The 19,209-nt window shown below is 46.7% G+C and overlaps 1 protein-coding gene across 1 annotated transcript in view; it reads left to right on the top strand.

The window, feature by feature from the left end:
- myo18ab (myosin XVIIIA b) overlaps positions 1-15,830 on the top strand; it is a 118,146-nt gene extending 102,316 nt beyond the window's left edge. The window contains exons 39-44 of the mRNA XM_069676677.1: positions 1,545-1,730; positions 1,845-1,984; positions 4,495-4,539; positions 10,313-10,435; positions 12,462-13,988; positions 15,752-15,830. Of these exons, the coding sequence (XP_069532778.1) occupies positions 1,545-1,730; positions 1,845-1,984; positions 4,495-4,539; positions 10,313-10,435; positions 12,462-13,980 (2,013 nt within the window). The 3' untranslated portion in view covers positions 13,981-13,988; positions 15,752-15,830. The remainder of the gene's footprint in view (positions 1-1,544; positions 1,731-1,844; positions 1,985-4,494; positions 4,540-10,312; positions 10,436-12,461; positions 13,989-15,751) is intronic.
- Positions 15,831-19,209: the final 3,379 nt, after the last annotated feature.

Raw genomic sequence — 19,209 nt, forward strand, 5'->3', positions numbered from 1 at the left:
CGTGCACAGGCTGCAGCTTCCAAACACACGCGCACACACAGGAGTCACCTGCTCTACAGGGCTGCTGAAGACCAACGTAGGTGAAGACAGTCAGCTGCACCTTCCAGTGCATTATTGATAGACATGTGCTCATCAATAGCTAACATTGATTTCTGACTGGAGACGATTTTACGCTCGTTTCTCCAACATTTGTGTTCATATCTCAGACCCTCTGAGACTGTGACGTATGGCACCAGTGTTAAAGAAAGTGTGTTATTTACATTTCATGCTAAAGCTAAGTGCTCTGCGCTAACAGGCAGCGGAGAAGAAGACAGGAAGCCATCATCCAATTAAACAGCTCTGGATTTAAAACACTGATGACTTATGAAGAAGGAAACACGTGCAGCTTGTTTGTTGGAGCGCAGCGATTCACACAAACGTTTTTTGGGTTGTAAAAATAAATGTAAACAAACTTAGTGTTTGTCGGGACGGTCTCCAGGGGATGAACCACAACGTGCAAAAAGAATGTGTCCTCGCAGGCTTTGGATGGATTGTCATTTCAGGCTCCTCTCGGGTTGTAAATATTTGTTGTGACTCTCGTATATTTTTTCCTCATCAGGCATTAAAAATACATTTTGTTTTGTTTGGAGAAAAGCTGGAGAGGGATCGAGAGACAAGAGAGAGAGAGAGACGTTGGGTTTGTTTGTGGGAAGTCTGAAGACAAAGATGGAGTATGCTGATCGAGCTCAGTGACTCCGTCCACCGTCGCTGCAGAGACTCCCCGCCTCGTGTTGGTGTTGGGACGAGCTGTCCAGAAATCAGGCTTTCTGGTTGGTAGTCGACATGTTAGCGGCCTTTTGTTGGCGAGCATTCGTGACCTGAGCTGTTAGTAGCAGCAGGGAGCTGGTGGAGTGTGTAGAAGAGTGTATGTTGGTGCTGGTTAGAGAGCAGACGTGCTGTAAGATGAGGTCAAACCTTACTGAGCATGCTGTCAGCTCTGCCTGAAGGCCGTTACTGTCGCCAAGACTTTGTGAAATACGTTAACAAGAAATAAAACAAGATCAGAGAAAGTCAGCCGATGTTGCAGAGAGCAGTGCGTATGATCCATGCTCTGCAGGGTGACGTCCTCCTGAACCAGCAACGTTTCTCCACGTTTGCTTCCCTTTGTTCTTCAGCTTGAGTCTTTGTGTTTGTGTCCAAGCTGAGCTGACATGACCTCATCTAGTCAAAGAAGCACGGTGCTAGGGGTGGGACAAAATATGTGAGGCAATATATCGTCGTCCGGATTCGTGCAATACAATTATCGATACGCTAGCGCCAAATATCGATACTTTAATTCACAAATACACGGCACTCTGAAGATTAAGCAGGTTTCAGATTGAATCGTGTATCGATGTATCGTTATGTGATTATCTTCAAATATATCAGTTATTGCTGAATCACTGTGTTGTGATATTATCGTTATCGTAGGCCACCGATCGTATGGTGAGTAACCCTGTGATCCCACCTCTGTACGGTCCGGTTTCGTCCAGTTTGTTGAACCCTGTCTCCGTGTTCCTGCGTAGAGCCTGGTCGCTCGTCTGAAGGAGAACCTGGAGAAGCTGACGGAGGAGCGAGACCAGCGCAGCAGCAGCGAGAACCGAGAGAAGGAGCAGAACAAACGTCTGCAGAGACAGATCCGCGACATCAAAGAGGAGACGAGTGAGCTGGCCAAGAAGGAAGCGGAGGCGAGCCGCAAGAAACACGAGCTGGTGAGGCTGAGACAGACGTCATGTGATCAATGCAGACACAGTTAGACACGAAAACAAGAAGCAAGCAACATTCAGCTGTTCATGTCCGTCAGCTGACTCTGGTGTCATTCACAGGAAATGGACATTGAGAGTTTAGAAGCAGCCAATCAGAGCCTGCAGGCGGACCTCAAGCTGGCCTTCAAGAGGATCGGGGACCTGCAGGCCGCCATCGAGGACGAGATGGAGAGCGACGACAATGAAGACCTCATCAACAGGTAAGAACAGTCAATCTCGGGTTGGACAGCCATGAATACTCACGTATGAATTTCTACTGCTCCAATGAATATCCTGCTTTTCTCACCAACATTATCTCGTCCACAGCTTCTTGTCTGGATGTATTAAGACCTTACTTGTCAGGTCACTAAATCTCAGGTGCAGCCCATAAATGTTGGGACAGTTTTGTGTGTTTTAAATCTCCTCCTTTGTTTGATTCCAGGTCTCAAAGTCTCTGCATGTATTTAGAAGCAGCAGTAACTTTCCTGTATCTGGCAGCATCAGACTCCATCTCGTGCAGTATTTCTACGTGTGTCTCTTTCCTCTCTCAGGACCATCCATCGTAACCCCACGTCTCTATGAATCCTCCTCCTGCCCTGATCGTTTGCCGGGGTGAAATAGTTCCACGTGTCGTCTCCTTCTTGCTGTATCTTCTTTCCAAAAGCGTGTTTGTTTTCCTCCCCGGCACTGAGATGAGAAGATCAATATCAGTCCTGTGTCTGTGTGCAGAGCAGAGCTGTGATGAGAAACAGGAACATAGAGTTGGTGGAGTCTTCACAGGGAGGCGTCCTGGTTCCATTGTGCTGCACAGAGACCGAAACATGTCCTCACAAACCTTATCTGGCAGCTCGCGCTCGCTCACAAGCACGGAGACAACGACTGTTGTTTGTCAGGAGACACTTCCACTAACCGACAGCCCAAACATCGTGCACGTTTCTCTTTGTGTTCAGATCAAAGAACCCAGACACTGCAGCCACACCCTGCCTACAGTCTGTATGCTAAGCTAGGCTAATCACATCCTGACTTTAGTTCTGTCCTTCACACACAGACATCTGAAATATCAATATTTATATGTGATATCAGAAAAATCTGTTTAATCAGCCGACATCTCCTCCACTCCTCTGAAAGTCGACGCACAGACGGAGGCGGAGGAGAAGAACAACTCAGAGAAAATGTAAAAATTCAGAGATTAAAAATATTAAATTTGCCAGAATGGCAAATTTGTGAGAGAGTGACTACAAATGTCTAAAATTATAAAGTCATAAATGTGCATGAATCCTCTCTGGACCACCTGAGTGCGTAACGCTCTTCATCTAGCCGTCAGCCACGACCGTGTGGTGGTTGTTAAAACACTGATTTAAAGTAGTGTTGTATGTTCTGTCTGTAGTGCAGGTTTGTTTCCTCTCCGTCTCCGTCATGAGGTCGTAGGGTAACTGTCCTGTGTGCTGTAACCCCTGGGGCAAACGGGGAGCAGAGAGACGTGTGTTTCTGCAGCAGAGGGTCGCTCAGTCTGCTTCTTGTGTGCAGAGAGGCTGAAGCTGCTCCGAGCTAGCAGAGCCGACAGGGCGGAGACACAGGTGGATCAGGGGGAGGGGGCGGGGCTCAATAGAAACATGATTTTACTCGTTTTGTTTCTCGTAAATGTAAGACTTTGTAATCTCATTAATTTGTAATTTCTTTCGGGCAAATTTACGACTTTAATCTCTGAATATTTCTCTAAGTTTTTATATATACAGTGGTCCGAATACACCGTCGTGTTTATCACCGCTTCACCTGATGGAGTGTTCTCAGGTCATCATGCACCATGTGCTTCATGTCTGCAGAAGTGGACAGAGAGCTGATTGTGTTTGGTTAACTTAGAACAGGTCAGATTTGCCTTTGAAACTCTGCACACATTAAAGTTTAACCCTGCAGAGGTCTCGTTTCTGACCCTACACGCCTCCAAGCTCACGCTGATGGAGGCTTCTTACATCACCATCGGGCTGCACACTCGTGTCACTACGAGAGCCAAGTTTATAAAACATCCTGTCATCACTGCTGATTTATCCGTCAACCTCTCGTCATGTCGTCACCCCGGCAGAGCTCTAAAGATGTTGAACTTTCTGCTCACTTGCTGAACCTGTAATGCCCCTCCTCCTCCTCCTCCTCCTCCTCCTCCTCCTCCTCCTCCTCCTCCTCCTCCTCCTCCTATAGACAGCAGTTATTAATACTCTTGTCTGGTTTATCTCCACACAGAGAAACGCAGATTGATACAGTGAAGGAGTGAGTGAGTCTGTGATGAAGCAGCCTGAAGCCGCTTCTTTCTCTGACTCACGCTGTATTATCCGCACACAGTAACATCTCCTGTAAGAAGACGTGCACCCTCTGAGAGCGTACAAATGTTTCAGTGAATGAGTTCTTCTCCCCGCAGCAGCAGCAGCAGCAGCAGCAGCAGCAGCCAACCGTCTGAGTCAGTGAAAGTCGCTCCGTCAGGGTTTCTCCTCCTCTCTGTATGCAACACACACCGTCACACACTAACCCTGCGAACATGACGCGTACAGAGCCGCCAGTTCGCCAGCGGGGAAACAAAACTGGGTCATCCAGCCTGTCACATGACCTCCATTATTACTGCCATGTGTTTGAGCATCATTCATGTTTTCTGTGTTATTTTTGACTCTTCTTTCATGTCTTCCTTTTCCTGTCCCTCCATCATCATCATCATCATCATCATCATCATCCTCATCACCACCAGTTTGCAGGACATGGTGACAAAGTATCAGAAAAGACAGAACCGAACGTGAGGATCTGCTGCTTCTTGTGTTTGCACGGCTGGAAATGGAGCAGGATCCTTCAGTCTTTACACATCTAGTGGAGGAGAAAACCCGCAGCTTGTCTCTGGGTTTAGTTTCGGTCCAGTTAGTGCATCACTTCTGGCTGTCACTCAGCAGAGGAGTCCCCCTGACTGAGGAAGCAGAGAGGATAGTTAGCATTCATGGAATATTCAGTTGTTTCTCTGATTCCTGAGATAAATGTAATCTGTTTAAGATCTCAGAGTCGGGCCTGAGAGTCTCAGAGCTCCACATGTTCAGACAGTCTCCTGGAAGAGGCACACGTACATAGATCTAGCCCTGTGATGTGTGAAGGCTGAGGGATAATGCATCATCACCGGTGCTCACAGATTCCCTCATAACCTCAGTTGACTCCACTCTTCGCTGCATGCTGAGATGCATGAACGCCGCAGTCTGTTCCTCCAGCATGAAACCAGCCTCCTTCCTCAGACTCTGGTTAACCACTTTCAGGGCTTTGAATTGAAAACACGAGCGACCCCATCTCTCCGCTCGTCCCCCTCGAGGCTGAGATCATCCTCTCACGCCGCCGAGGGGGACATCCTGCCTCGCGTAGCGCCTGTGAGGTCGCCGTGTCGGTCTCTGCTGTGTCGTGTTTGAACAGCAGTCGTAGACGAGTCCTCCTCAGGTCCTCTTAATATTTCATCGTCCCGCTGCAGGGCGAGATGTGACCGGGGCTCGGCGGTCTGAAAGGGTGTGTTCCTCATCAATCTTTGACTCACACCTCGTTAATAATGCACCGAGCTCAAATGTTTTACAGAAAGCTGTCTGGTCACAGAGCGAGCGCCTCAGACGCAGCTGTAACCTCTGACCCACGGCCCCCTGTTTGGGGTCAGACGCTGTGAAGAAGAAGAAGTGTTTGTGATGAGCGTAAATCTTCCTCTTGGTTTTAATATTAATATTACAGTATGAATCGTTTGTTCTGAGGTCATAAACATTGAAAGGATGTAATTCCTGCTGTGACGTACAGATGTTCAGTGTGAAGACGCCTCGCTGCCTGAGAGACACCTTCAGTCAGACAGCCGGAGTCAGAAACTAAAGCCAACATTCACTTTCATTCAAACGCTTACTAACATGAACGTCACACATATTAGGATCAAACACAAACAGAAGTTTCAGCAGGAAACACATAAAAAACAAGTCGATATGAAGAGAAAACTTTCGTGTTGTTTTATCACTAAATCAGATCTAATTAAACAAACAGCTGTTTGATCAGTTTATTATGAAGTCATTATTCATAGGTCTGTAAAACACTCTCATCTTAAGGATGTTAATATAACACACGTTTGCAGCTTGGGCCGAGGTTCTGGATGTGATCAATGTAACCAAATCATTCTGAATAAAAAATAAATAATAATAATAATAATAATAGTAATAATAATAATAATAGTAATAATCCCATCCAAACACAAAAACCCGACACGTAATCAGACTGCAGAGAGGATTTCTGTGACGAGCTAATCGATGTTTGAATCTGTGCAGCTCGTTTTGCTGCCTCTCACTGCGGGGGGAGTTTTACCTCTTCATGTGACATCGTGAACGAGTGAGAGTTCAGAGTGTGAGTCTGCTGATGTTCTCCGAGAGGATGCATATGTCTGTCTGTGCTGCAGAGCCACGGGGACGCCGCCGCGTCCACGCGGCCCTCTAACAGGGCGTCTGTAAGACCCAGGGCTCGCAGAGCGGCGCGGCAGAGCCCGGCAGAGCAGGAGGATCCATAGAAGCTAATGATGAATGTAATAGTGTGTAACAGAGATGTACAACCAATGGCGGCAGGATGTCATAGACAATTAATGTCTCCTCAGCTCTGTGTTTGTTTGCCTCCCCCAGGCCTTCAGCAGGCCTTAACTAATGGTGTGGTGGTCAAGGACATAAATTGTGGTTGACACCGTGTGTGAAGCGCTCAATTACATGGAGCCCACCACTGTGGCTGTGTGTGCAGACCTGAGAGGGCTGTGTGTGCAGACCTGAGAGGGCTGTGTGCTCGGAACAAAAGTCTGCAGAATAATGACGGCCCAAAGTTTTCTGAGCTGCAGAGTAACTTCAACCAAGAAGCCCCATTACTGAGCAGCAGGGAGAGAGAGCAGTGCATCATGGGAAAACAAGGGCACACCGGAACACTGCAAACAAATGATCAGCTAATCATTTAGTGCCGTCAGAGGTTAAACAAAGAGACAAGTTCATCTTAAGGAACATTATTTAAACTCTAACTGTGAAGAAACGTTTCTGAAGATGCATTTAAAAAGAAAGTTAATTAACTATCTACTTAATTAATTATCAGTCCTTCCTACCTTCTCCTTATTTCTAATCACATAGTTTAAAGAGAGATAAACTGTTTGTGTGCTCATAAAAACACACGACTATTTTAATAGTCGACTCGTCATCGATTATTGAAACGATTAATCGACTAATCAGAACATAAACTACACGATGACGTAACGTCTCTTATGTAGCTCAGCTTTAAATGCAGTGAGCTTCTTTGAAACATGTTAAACGCTCACTAACAATAAAGAGTCTTTCATAAACTCTGCTGCTGATTAAACATCCGGTTTGTGTCTGTTTCAAACCAGCGACAGACAAAGTACTGATTCAAACATGCATCAGGTCTCTTCTGATGCTCGTCACCGACGTGCTACGTGATCAGCTCCTCGTCACAGATCCAGCAGGCAGTTCTTCTCTCTGCAGCGCTGAGGCTGAAACGCCTCGTCAGATGTTTCAGGACATTTTGCTCTGTTTGTTTACCTGTCGCTTCCCGCTCTCTGCTGAGCATGAGCAGCTCTCAGCAGAGATGGTGAGGACGTGAGACGGCTCAGCGCTCAGCAGCTCAGCTCCTGAGAACGATGTGTCCGCACAGCGTGAAAAACACGAGCGGTGACGTAAACAACTGATTATCGACAGTTAAATTCGTTGTCAACTAATTTGTCATCGATGTTAAAGACCTTTTGCAACATGTGGAGAAACCAAAGCATGTTTGTGTTGATGGTTTTGTTGAACAGAAAATATAACCCTTATCGCATGAGGCAGCAGGATGCTCACCCTGATGGGGAAGTGGTCTTCACACACCATCCAGCTTCCTGTAACGAGCTAAAGAGGCGTCGTTCAGTTTTCCTGCTGCTGGTTGAACGTTTAAAAAAGAATCCACTCACTTGTTTAATTTCCAGATCCTCGTATTTAAACGAGTGTTTCCCCTTAAAGACGAACATTTGACCCCCCAACACGCGCAGATCTTTGCAGAGCTTCATCCGTTAGATGAGACAACATGTCTGGATTCGAGCTGAGCCACCTGATGTCGGAGCGTCTCCTCCCTCATTAAGTGATGTTGACGCAGGCCGATCCTGCAGAGCCGCGGACAAAGACTCTCCGCTGCTCTGTCATCAGAACAGTCGGCAGCAGCAAATCCCCCGACCGTCTAATAGTGGAGGCATGTTCTGCAAAGCTAATTACAGCTTAAAGAGTCGGTCGCCCCCGTCCTCCCCCCTCCCCCCCTTCAGCCTGAATGCAGCCACCAGCCGGGGTTATTGTGTTCTGTAAAAGCTGCTTTTAGATCTCATGGACAAAATCTGCCCTTTGAAATCCAGCGAGCTTTTGTCTCTGCCTGCTAATGATTTTAATTATAGGTGCTGCTGGGCCTGTCTGAGCCCCGCGCGCTGCAGAGAAGAATATTTCTCCTTGTGAAACAGATGCAGAGATGTAGAGCCGCCCCTCCGATGTCTCTGCAGGACTATTAAGCTGTAACAACTTAATTTCACAGCGCCACACAAGCACTGGGCTCTGACGGCACTTAATGAGTGTGGCGCTCTTTTCATCCGTGTCAAATTTTATGACAAGCCCTCTATTTTACTCCCCGGCTCGCGGTGGTTTGTGAACATGTAATGATAATTGAGAGGAAAAACAGTGCAGAGCCCAGCTGTGCACCAAATCATTCTGTCAAGAGCGGAAATTATGAGAGTGTGCAGATCGGTGTGCGAGCGGCGCCGCTGATGGAAGTGATTACCCAATGAGACGTAGATGTGCAGATTTTCTGCCCTGCAGTTAAAAACATCATGTTTGTGTCTGCAGAGGTGTTTAAGCTGTCTGTGATCGGCTGTTACAGTCATCAATCTAAAATCACATGAAGTCAACATTCAGTCTTTTACTTTTAACCCCATGAAACAGACCTGTGTGAGAAATCACTTCCTTATTCTGTTTTCATTTCTCTCAAAACTTTTGTTCTTTTTGGAACAGAGAACGAATGTTTTTGTCTTCATTTCGTCGCTTTCATTCATCGATGGCGTCGTTAAGTAACAGCCCCTTTTACACGGCCGGTTCAAGGCAGGAGCGCTACGTCTCTGTCAGACACACGGAGGCTGAACGGTGCGGCGAAGTCATTCTGTCATCAGAGGTCGTAACAGAGGCGAGACGCCGTCAGTGTAAACAGCTAGTGTCGTGTGTGTGTGTGTGAAGCACGCGCTGTTTGTTTACACCTCGTGCACGTTTTTCTTCTGCGACGCCAGAACGCTGTAAAAACACACACTGGGGCGGCTTTACGCCGGCGTTGCTTTGTTCACTGTAAAGTGACAAAGGCGGCACGAGGGCGGAGCTTCGTCACGGCGCTGAGGCAGAATGTAAAAAGGGCTCATGGGGTCACGTGATCTCGCTGCAGGAGGTTGTTGATCTGAGTTATCAGCACACATTACAGAACTCAAACTCTCCTTCAGGTTTCAGGGATCAGTAAGTCTTTGAAGAAGCTTTAATAACATCACAATAAGATAAAGACTAACGTCAGCACTTTGTTCGTATTGGAGATAAAACTTTGCACCCTTTGCTCTCTGCTCAGAAACATTTAGTTTAAAGTGTTTCTGAGAAATATGTTTGATTATTCTTCAAACTTTAATCAATAAAGGGTTTAATGTAACCTCCCCACACCTCAGCATGGGTCATTATTCTCTGCTTTTACACGTAACTTCCACACAAGCAAAACAGCTGCCTCACATGAGACGGCACCGAGTTACAAACGGAAGGAGCAAAAGTTCTTTATCATCCAAACTTTAACAAACAATAGTTTCAGGTGTTAGAGCTTTACGGGTGCGATGGTTCCTACGGCTCTGATCACGTTACTTTGCAAGATGAAGCTCGAAACATGAAATCAAATCTAAAAAAGCACAGAAACACCTCATCATCAGCGTCATGTGACCCACAGCGGCTCATCGTGTCTCACAGGAGTGAGCGCCGCCCCTGTGAGAACATGAGCCGGGCTGTGACAGACAGTTCAATAGGTCCATGATGCGTGTGTGACTCCGGCTCTGTGCTTTGCGTTGGTGTCTGTCGCGCTGCTACTGGAGCTCTGAAGCAGCTTTGCAGCAGTGAAGGTAAAACGCTTGTTTCTAACTGCTGAAGCATCACAGCCCTCATCTAACAAAGACAACAGAGAGAAGCTGCTGCGCTGTGTGTTTACAGCTTTACAACCTCTCGTGGGCATGTTGGTGTGTTTACAGGGGCTCTCTGAGCTGACTGCATGAGCTGCCTTTCATCCAGAATAAATGCCACAATCCCTCTCTGCTTCCACACTAACACTTGCAGCCTGTTTTTATCGTGTGGATCCACGGCTACAGAGAGGAGCGTTTGAGCCAGTGCTGACCCTCCTCACACTAACATGTCTTTACTGAACCCTCTCCTCTCTGAATGCTCCTGTCTCTGAGTATCTCCTGCTTCCTCTGACTCGTGCTCCTCTCTCTGACTCCTCACCAGTCAGGGGGATTCAGACACCGACTCTGAGCTGGAGGATCGTGTGGACGGGGTGAAGTCCTGGTTGTCCAAAAGCAAAGGTTCGGCCAAGAACCTCTCAGACGACGGCAGCCTCAAGAGCTCCAGGTCAGTACTGAGGCGGCTGCTGTTTCCGTCCCTTCGGCAGCAGGTAGTGAGCGGGAGAGATTTTCTGCTCTGGGTTGAAATGGTTTACATGATCCAACCCGGAGGAAATAAAGCCGAGCAGAATATTTAGCAGAAATAAGAGGATTGCTTTTCCCTAAATGTGTTTTTCTAGCTGCTTTGTCTTTGCTGTCAGCCGCTCGGTGAAGAGGGGACTTTCTTTTTCCAAAAACAAACCACCTCCCTGCTAGATTTATCGACATGCCCAATGGCCAGCTGGCATCGTCTACCTGAGCCGCTCGCTGAGATTAATGAATGTGTCTGCGAGCTGACAGCTTCGATTGCCCCAGATTTGTCTCCTTACCAGAAGATTTAACTTCCCTCCCCCAGCTGAGCCACTCCCAACTTTAGAAACTTCTGGACTTTTTAAATCTCTGTTAGCAGCGAGTCGCCGCAGGCGGACACGGAGAGATTCATAGAGTTAGCTCGCACTGCCACTTGTAGTAGTGGCATTTAAATTTAAATGGATTTAACAGGTAAATGATCACAGGTACATTGGCATCGTTTCCCACCACTAACTAAAGAACAGGCCAACATACATGTTTAACATGTTAGTTAAAGCAACCATATGAAGATAAGAGAACTTTATTGATTAGCTGCAGTTGGACCGATTTAAAGTTCACCTAAATACGTCTCTGACACCTTCTTTGGTGCTTCACAGGAAACATGTCGCTCAGAGGTCGCACAGAGTAACATCACTTATATGAAAGATGCTGTTTAATATAAGAAAGTGGAGCCTGTCACCGCCTGCGTCGGCTTGCCCTGTGACTCAAGATATTTGATCAGTGTCGACGACAAACTACTTTAAAGTGTTTACATCACAGACTGTATAAAAAGATGGCCGACATGAAGCCCAACCCTCTCTGTCACCCCCTGCTGACTGGCTGCAGTATAGCTCATAAGCCCCGCCTCCTCCATGTTAACAGATGGGACATGAGTCAAACTGTAAAATCAAAATACACGTCAAATACATTTCTCTCCAACATGGTTTCTGTCATTATAGTTAGTTCTTATCATGCTGATTTATGTCCAAGTGTTGTTTTTACTGACAAGTTTATTTTTAATTAGTTATTTGATGCTATAAAAAGGGGGTGTGACCTCATGATTGACAGCTCTGTTGACAAATGGGGCTCCTGCAGCGTTCTGTTCCCGAGTAGCAGAGTAGAGGAGGAACGGCGAGAGGAGACGTAACTAACACTAACACTACAGTCATTGAACTTTCCATCAGCGTGAATATCTGCTTCAGACCGACACAAGAAGCTGTTCTGCTGTCACACACGCCGACGTGACGGAGCTTTGGTTTTTACTGTAAGTTAAACGTGTGTTTGGCTCCTCCCACCGATCTCGGGGGTATTTTGGCTTCAGATAAGTCCAATGAGAGTCGATGGAGACGCGTCGTCCATCTTTTTATACAGTCATTGGTTTTTCTCTCGATTATCATAAAAACCGTTACCCAGAAACCAGAGCATATAGCAAACACACTGCAGTGTGTGACCCGTTCGTACTCATGACAACAAGGACATGTTCTTTCTTTACTCGGCATTGTTTAAGGTATATGATTCTGTTTTTGGGTCTTAAATCATTTCAGTAAATGTAAATCCAGCCTGTAATCGGGTGCTGCATTGGCCAAAGTCTAGAGACACAGTGAGTCTGACATGAGAGGTTATGTTTCCTCTTCTCATGACGGTGGCCTGTTTGTCCTTGCTGGGCAGTAGAGTCATCTCGGTGGTAATGTCCCCGTGCAGAAGAGATTCTTGTTATTCCCCTGCGGTCGCCTCCAGTCGCCCTCTCCTTAATCTGTCTCTCTGATTTCTCTGCTCTCGTTTTGTTTGATTTCAGCTCATTTCTCATCACATTTCTGTTTCTCATTCTCCTCCTTCACTCACCTCCTCTTCACCCAATATCTCACCTTTGTCATTTTCTCTCCCTTTGTCTTCATCCCTTTGTCCTTTCCGCTGTTTCTCTCTAGATTTGCTGTAAATGTAGACTCAAAGGAAGGGAAAGAGTGGAAAGAGGGTAAGGAATGGAAAGAGGTGAATAAGGAGGGTAAAGAGGTAGACTCGAGCAGGTCGGTGTCGGTGATGAGCTCCCTCAGCTACAGAAAACGATCCAACCTTGATTCCATCGGGGGCAAAGGAGACGCCCTCTTCAGTGCCCTCAAAGAGAACGCTGATTCAGAGGACGCTCCATCCTTCCACAAAGCCAAACCCAAAAGCTCCGATCTTCAGGATGACACGTACTCCGTCAGCTCCAGGAGGAAGTCCCAGGCAGGGGACGACCTAAACGACCGAGGATCCGTCATCTCCCAGGCTTACTCTGAAGCCAACAGCCGAGCCCGGAAAGGCATGGACAGCCGCTGGGGCGACTTCGACAAAGAATCAACTGTTTCATATAACGCTCCGAGTCGGGCCTCCACCCGTCTCAGGTTAAGCCCAGAGGACGATGCCAAGTCGACCATCAGCTTAGGTCTGTCAAGCCCTGTAGGGCGCCGTCGCACCACCTCTCGCTTTGATGACGACCGAGGCGGGCGGTCAATGTTTGCGAGCACTCCCAGCAGTCCTTCCTTTAGCAGACGCTCTGGCGGACGCAGTCCTGGAAGTGTTAGCCGAGCTGATTCCCACATGTCTGTGGCACGCAGCTGCAGGCTGAGCGAGTTTGATGTTGATATGGATGATAGTCGCAGCGTTGCCTTCACTGAGAGGTCGGCGTACAGTCCTCACTCATCCACCGGCCGCAGTGTCTCCATGCCGCCGCCACAAGCCAGAGCAACAACCAGTGATAATGACCCGGTCAGTATCTTAGATATCAAAACAGTCAGCCATCGCAACTACCTCGACCCGGACCTGGAGAAAGCCATCAATGAGGTGCTGAGTTTCAAGCCCATCAAATTCAAACGCAGGAGTTTGGAAGACTCAGAGGCTGACGAGGATAAATCCAAGAATGATGAAGATGACAGCGTCGGAAAGCGAGACAGCTCCCGCCCCACCAGCAGTCTAAGACGATCTGCGTCGGCTGTGGACTGCATGAGGCCGTCCCGCAGTGCCAGCAGCTGCAGCAGCCGCCATCGCAGCAAGAGCAAGAACAAAGGCAAGGGCAAGAAGAAGAAGAGAAGCCACAGCTCCGAGTCCGACAGCTCCGGAGACGACCACCGCCACAGGAGCAGCTCCAAGAGGAGGTCCAAGAAGTCCAAGAAAAAGTCCAAGAAGAAGGACCAATCCTCTTCTTCCTCGTCTTCTTCTTCTTCATCAGACTCCGAGTCGGACTCCGGATCGGAGTCGAGCTCAGGAGCGTCCACCATTTCCTACCGAAGCTCCAACAGTGTGAAGAGGGCCCCGTCTCGAAAGGTGTCCAGCCCGGAAGAGGAAGAGGAAGAGGAAGCCAGGCCACCGAGCGAGAACCAGCCCCCTAACAAAAAGGACGACAAGAAGAGGAAGAAGAAGGTGGACACCCTGATGATGAAGTACCTGTACCGGCCGGACAGTGACTGAGGAAGGCAGTAGGTGGTTGCCTGAAACGGACTTACCTTGAGGAGTGGTTTTGAAGCATGGCGTGTCCTAACCAATCATTCTGGATTTACTCCCACAGTTCTTTGCGTGTCGGGCCTTTGCTGATGTGTCGTCGTACGCATGCTAACAATGTTTGATTTTTACTCCAAATTCTGAGTTTCAGGCCAAACACTCGTCACCACTTCCTGTTAGTCTTTTCACTGGTTCAGCACTGCTCAGGCTGTTATTGAGGCCTCGTCGGGGAGCAGAAAACACTTGTTTTATCACACCAGGAAGTGTAGTTGGTGCGATGCTGCACCTAACATGGGTGTTAAATCAGCCTTTAATTACTCCAGAGATGTCACATTGATTTATGGCCCCAGAAAGGTAAAAATAACAGGAGTCAATTAAGAGAGGCCGTAATATATTTTTCCCTTCCAGCCCCAACACTGCAGGCATAATTAGACCCCGAGCATTGATTTACACCAACCAGCAAATTCATTTGAGATGCACAGTTGACAGTAATTAACCCCCAGTTTGCAATATTTAAGCAGTTTGAATGCTAAACAACGTGAGAAGGCGGTGCTGCGCACACTGCAGATGGGATTGGATTTTTCTCGCCTCATAAGGAAATGTGAGATGATGTCAAAAAAGATGAAAGATTATTTTTCTCCTTCAACATAATTCACTTGAAAACTGTGACATTTTGAGAGGCTGGGATCACATCAGTCACCGTGTGTTTCATCTGTTTCTGAATGGCAGACACAGAGCCTCACAGTTGTGCATGATAGTGTGGTACTACATTGCATGAGACCTGGTGCCCACGAGAGGCTGCAGCTTGTGTCTGGTGGATAAGAGAGCTCAACACACTGTGACACAAAACTACTGAAGTTAATGAAGAAAACCTCATCGTTAGTGTCCGATTGCATCATCGAGGTGTGATAGAAACACGATCAGGTGGTGTTATTCTAAGTGTGTGACCACATGACAGAAAGGATCCCTACAGAGATAGACCTTTTTGTTACAGAGGAAGATGATTGTTTTAACCACACACAGACGTTACATCGCTCTCTGCAAACACACCAGACTCCATTCATAAAAACACTATTTTTACCATAAATAATAGAAGAGTTGCTGGACTTTCGTCGCTTTGTTTGGTTAGTTTGTTTGTGTTTTTCTGTTTTGTAGGCTCCAAACTAACCAATAAAAACACCCAAATCAATTGCATTTACATAACAGAAACAAACTGGTGGAGGCAGAAGCAGATCAGCAGCTGCTGTGTCCTGTGAGCTAAAATCAGTGTTTTATGAATGGAGTCTGGTGTGTGTGCAGAGAGCGATGTAACGTCTGTGTGTGGTTAAAACAATCATCTTCCTCTGTAACAAAAAGGTCTATCTCTGTAGGGATCCTTTCTGTCATGTTGTCACACACTTAGAATAACAATCTGAGCCTGTCAGTGGAAACAACAAGAACTTTGAGTGGACGACCTTTGACCCATCAAGGATTATGTTGCAGTCATTACAGCCTGTTTCACTGCTGCAGGATGAACACATCTACTGGAGCGAATACAAAACATATGAAATATGTGAGCCTCTTCTTTAGCTGCATTTGTTCTTATGTATATTTTATATGTCTAGTCAAAGTGAAGTTTTCTTCCTTTTCTTCCACTGTATTTTCTGCTGTTTCGGTGCCCTGAGCTCTCTTACACTCCACAGTTTGTCCTGCTCTCTTATTGGATATTAACTTCATGTCTTTCCTGTCCTCTCTGCTCCAGCCCCCCTGGCCGAAGACGCTACTGCTTCGGATCTGATGAAGAAGAAGAAGAAGAGGAAAAAGAAGAAGGCGGGGCGACCCAGGGCTACTCCCGATACAGATACAGCAGCAATTTGAAAGAGGACGGCGATGAGGAGAGGCCTTATGAGAGCACGTCATAGTCCTCACCGACAGCACACACTCCATCATCTGAGACTGTTTGCATGGTCAGTCGGACACCCACAATCCTGCAGGAAACACAGACTTCCAAACACTGTAGATGTCAGATCCTCACAGGACTTGGTCGTAGATTGAAGCTCATCGTTGTGACCTCACTGCACACTCGGCAGCTGCTCTTAGCGCCTGCCGGTTGCATGCATGCAGTAGTTAAACTCCAGTTATCACGGTCGTAACTGAGCCAAAGAACTCGAGGTTGCAGTGAGAAAAGAGTCTCTCTTTCTCTCTCTTTGTCTCTGTCACTCTTCTCCACATATATACACCACAATAATATGTATGTACAATGTATTGCCAAAAAGCCTTTGTTGAGTATGTGCACTCTCTTGTACTTATTGCCAATGGAGTCCTGGGAGAAGTCCCAGCCTTTTGTTTCTTCCTCTTCTTTGTTTTTGGGGATAAGTGCCATTTGGTGTAGGAGTGCTCCTCCATCCACAGCTGGCGTCTCTGCAGCTGTGGCGTTTCATGAACTGCTGCGCGCTGAAGACTCTTCATCTTCATCTGCTGCCTTTTTCTTTGCCTGGAAAGTTTTTCTGCCTTCTGCTGGCAAATTATCTCCTCCTTCCAGGGGACGAGGATTGCATCACTAACTGCTCTGAAGCTTTTTTCCTCCATTTGAATCTTTTGTTTTTGATGTTTGACACTTTTGTTTTGCAGAGGACCGCCGTCAAGCTAATTAACTTCCCCGAGGTTTACCTCTGTGAAATGCTTTGTCTTATTCTTATTTGACTAAATACTTGCCAGACTCCTTCGCTGATGGTTTTGTCCTTGTGCCGCCTGTGTTCTGTTTAAAGTGTGATGTGCTTTCCTCCTCTAAAGGGATGTACTTGACGTTATGCACCAGTCATTTAATGGGTTCTAACACAAACCTCAGAGCATATGGGATCTCAAACCAGCATGTTAAAGGAGAAGGAGGGTGTTATTCTACATGTTTCTTTAAAACTGCAGAACCAGCAGCCGGTCTTTAGGAGCTTTTAGGAGCTTTAAGTCGCGTCTCTCGTCTTCTTCAGGGAGAGCAGGTGGCTGCGAGACTCTCTGACCTACAGCATGAAAAATATGTCCATTAATATGTATATTGTTCGCTGTTGTAGCTTTTAGCAAACTGGGAGTATGCTAGCTCTAATCAATTATAACAGCTCAGCTAGCTCTGTTGCTAACTCGACACTGAGTGCATCTTTAGGTCGAGATTTGTGAAAGTCAGCAGCTCGGCAGGTGACGCGTGTCTCCTCACTGCTCCTCATGATTGTTCTGAAGGTGAGGTGAGGTGATGATGATCGGGGGGGATGGACGGGGCCAACAGACACAGGATGTTAATCAGGGTACAGGGGTTGATAGTCAGTGGTTCCCTTTTGAAGTTACATAACTCACACTTGTAACATATGTTTGATGTGAAACTTATTTAACATCACAGCCAATCAGAGCTGCTTCTGGTGCCTGAACAAAACCAACCTTTGACCTGTTTGTGGCTCGTGGAACATTCAGAATGTTAAATAATAATGATAGTAACTTTATGTGTTTATTGCCTTGTTTAAAATACAGGTTACAAAGTGTGTTCATTAAAACACACAACTGTTAAAGATGATGGGAAAGAAATGATGGGTTACATGTGAGTAAAATCACATCAGCAGGCGGAGATAAAAACAGGAGTTGGCTGAGACATCAGATCAGAGGAAACAAACGAGGATTTAGTCTCGTTCTGAAGTGAGTTTTAAAAACTAGAACATGAAACTGATTCGTGCTTCATGTCCTGCTGCAGGCTGCCCCGCAGCACGGCCGTCACATTGTGACCTTTATAGTCCTACATGTTATCTGTAGCTTTACTGCTGTGACATGAATGATTAACCTGACCATGCTTAGTAATTATTGCCAGCTTCACTGCAGCACACCTGCCTCCTGAGGGGTCACGTCATCGTCTTAGTTTGAAGGCTGCAGACCGAGCTGCTGCTCGACCAGTCGATCCTGCGAGCGGCTGATTACAGCTGAGAAAAGAATCGCTTTGTGTTTGTGTTGGTTTTGATGACGATGAGAAACCTGCTGAGTATCACCATCCCTCTCCACAGCCTCATGTGGTACTTAAACTGTCTCTCACTAACTGGACACACTACAGCCTGCATACTGTGAAACATGCTCTGTGTCTGTTTAACCTCGCCATGCCTCCGGGCGGCGAGAAAAGAGGAAGCTGCATCTTCACGTTTGGTGACATCACTTCCTGTGCTCATGTGTCTGTATTTACTGAGTGGCATTACGCTAGTGTTGAAGCCATTTAAAGTCCAGAAGTGCTCTCGGGGCTGAAGTGGGTGTTGTTGCCGTGGGAGACGGCGGGTGTGGTTCTTCTTTACATGCTTTTTGTAGACGTTCATGTTTCTTCTCTATGCAGTCGACACGCGTGTGGAGGTGTGTGACCCGCGTCTGCTCCAACATTCAACAAAGCGCAGACTGCACACAGTATTTATATATGAATATGTGTATGACTCATGCTAGCTTTGAAAATAGTTCATGTTTATTTTCATTATTGAACAAATTGACCACTTGTTATACATTTTGCATTACAGTTTAATATATTGTAAATAAATGATGGTGATTGTTTTAAGCTGCCAGCCGGCCTGGATGTGTCTCAGCTGCTTTGTGTGTTCTCACACGTCCGCGGGGCACGCAGAGGAAACACACACACACACACACACACAGCAGACAGTGTGTAAGAAGAGTCACAGGCAGATTTCACCCCATGGACGGGACGGGACACAAACGTCCCCATCATTTAAAGAGACATCACCACTTTGTACTCAGAGCTCAGAAACAATAATGAGCTCTGAACAGACTGATTGTCTGGAGGCAGCAGGATCTCGTTTACATGATGATTGAATGATTAAAGTGTGAGTGAAGGTTTCTTTTTAAAAACACCTACTTTTACAAATGGACTCTGGTGTGAGTCCTGAGTTATTTCCACTCATGAAATGTAACACAGGTGGCTTATGTTCAGGTGCCTACGACACAATGACAGAGACAGTTTGATACATTTTTTCTGGACTCTCATTTCTTAGTTTCGTTCTTGCCTGCAGAGTTTCTCGCGGCCCATCACACCCAAACTAAAACATCTCAGCAGCTACTGGAAGGACTCTCATTATGTTTTAAAAATCCATGGTCTCCAGAGGGTTAAGATCCCGACTCTTTAACACCATCATGGGGTGGACATTTGCAGTTTGAAGTTGTACAGTGCATCTCAACCAGTATTTGATGTATTGATGA

The sequence above is a fragment of the Semicossyphus pulcher genome, unplaced genomic scaffold, assembly GCF_022749685.1.
Source record: "Semicossyphus pulcher isolate SPU_LCO1_2020_fin unplaced genomic scaffold, fSemPul1.0.p SCAF_26, whole genome shotgun sequence".
In the NCBI taxonomy this organism is placed as follows: domain Eukaryota; kingdom Metazoa; phylum Chordata; class Actinopteri; order Labriformes; family Labridae; genus Semicossyphus; species Semicossyphus pulcher.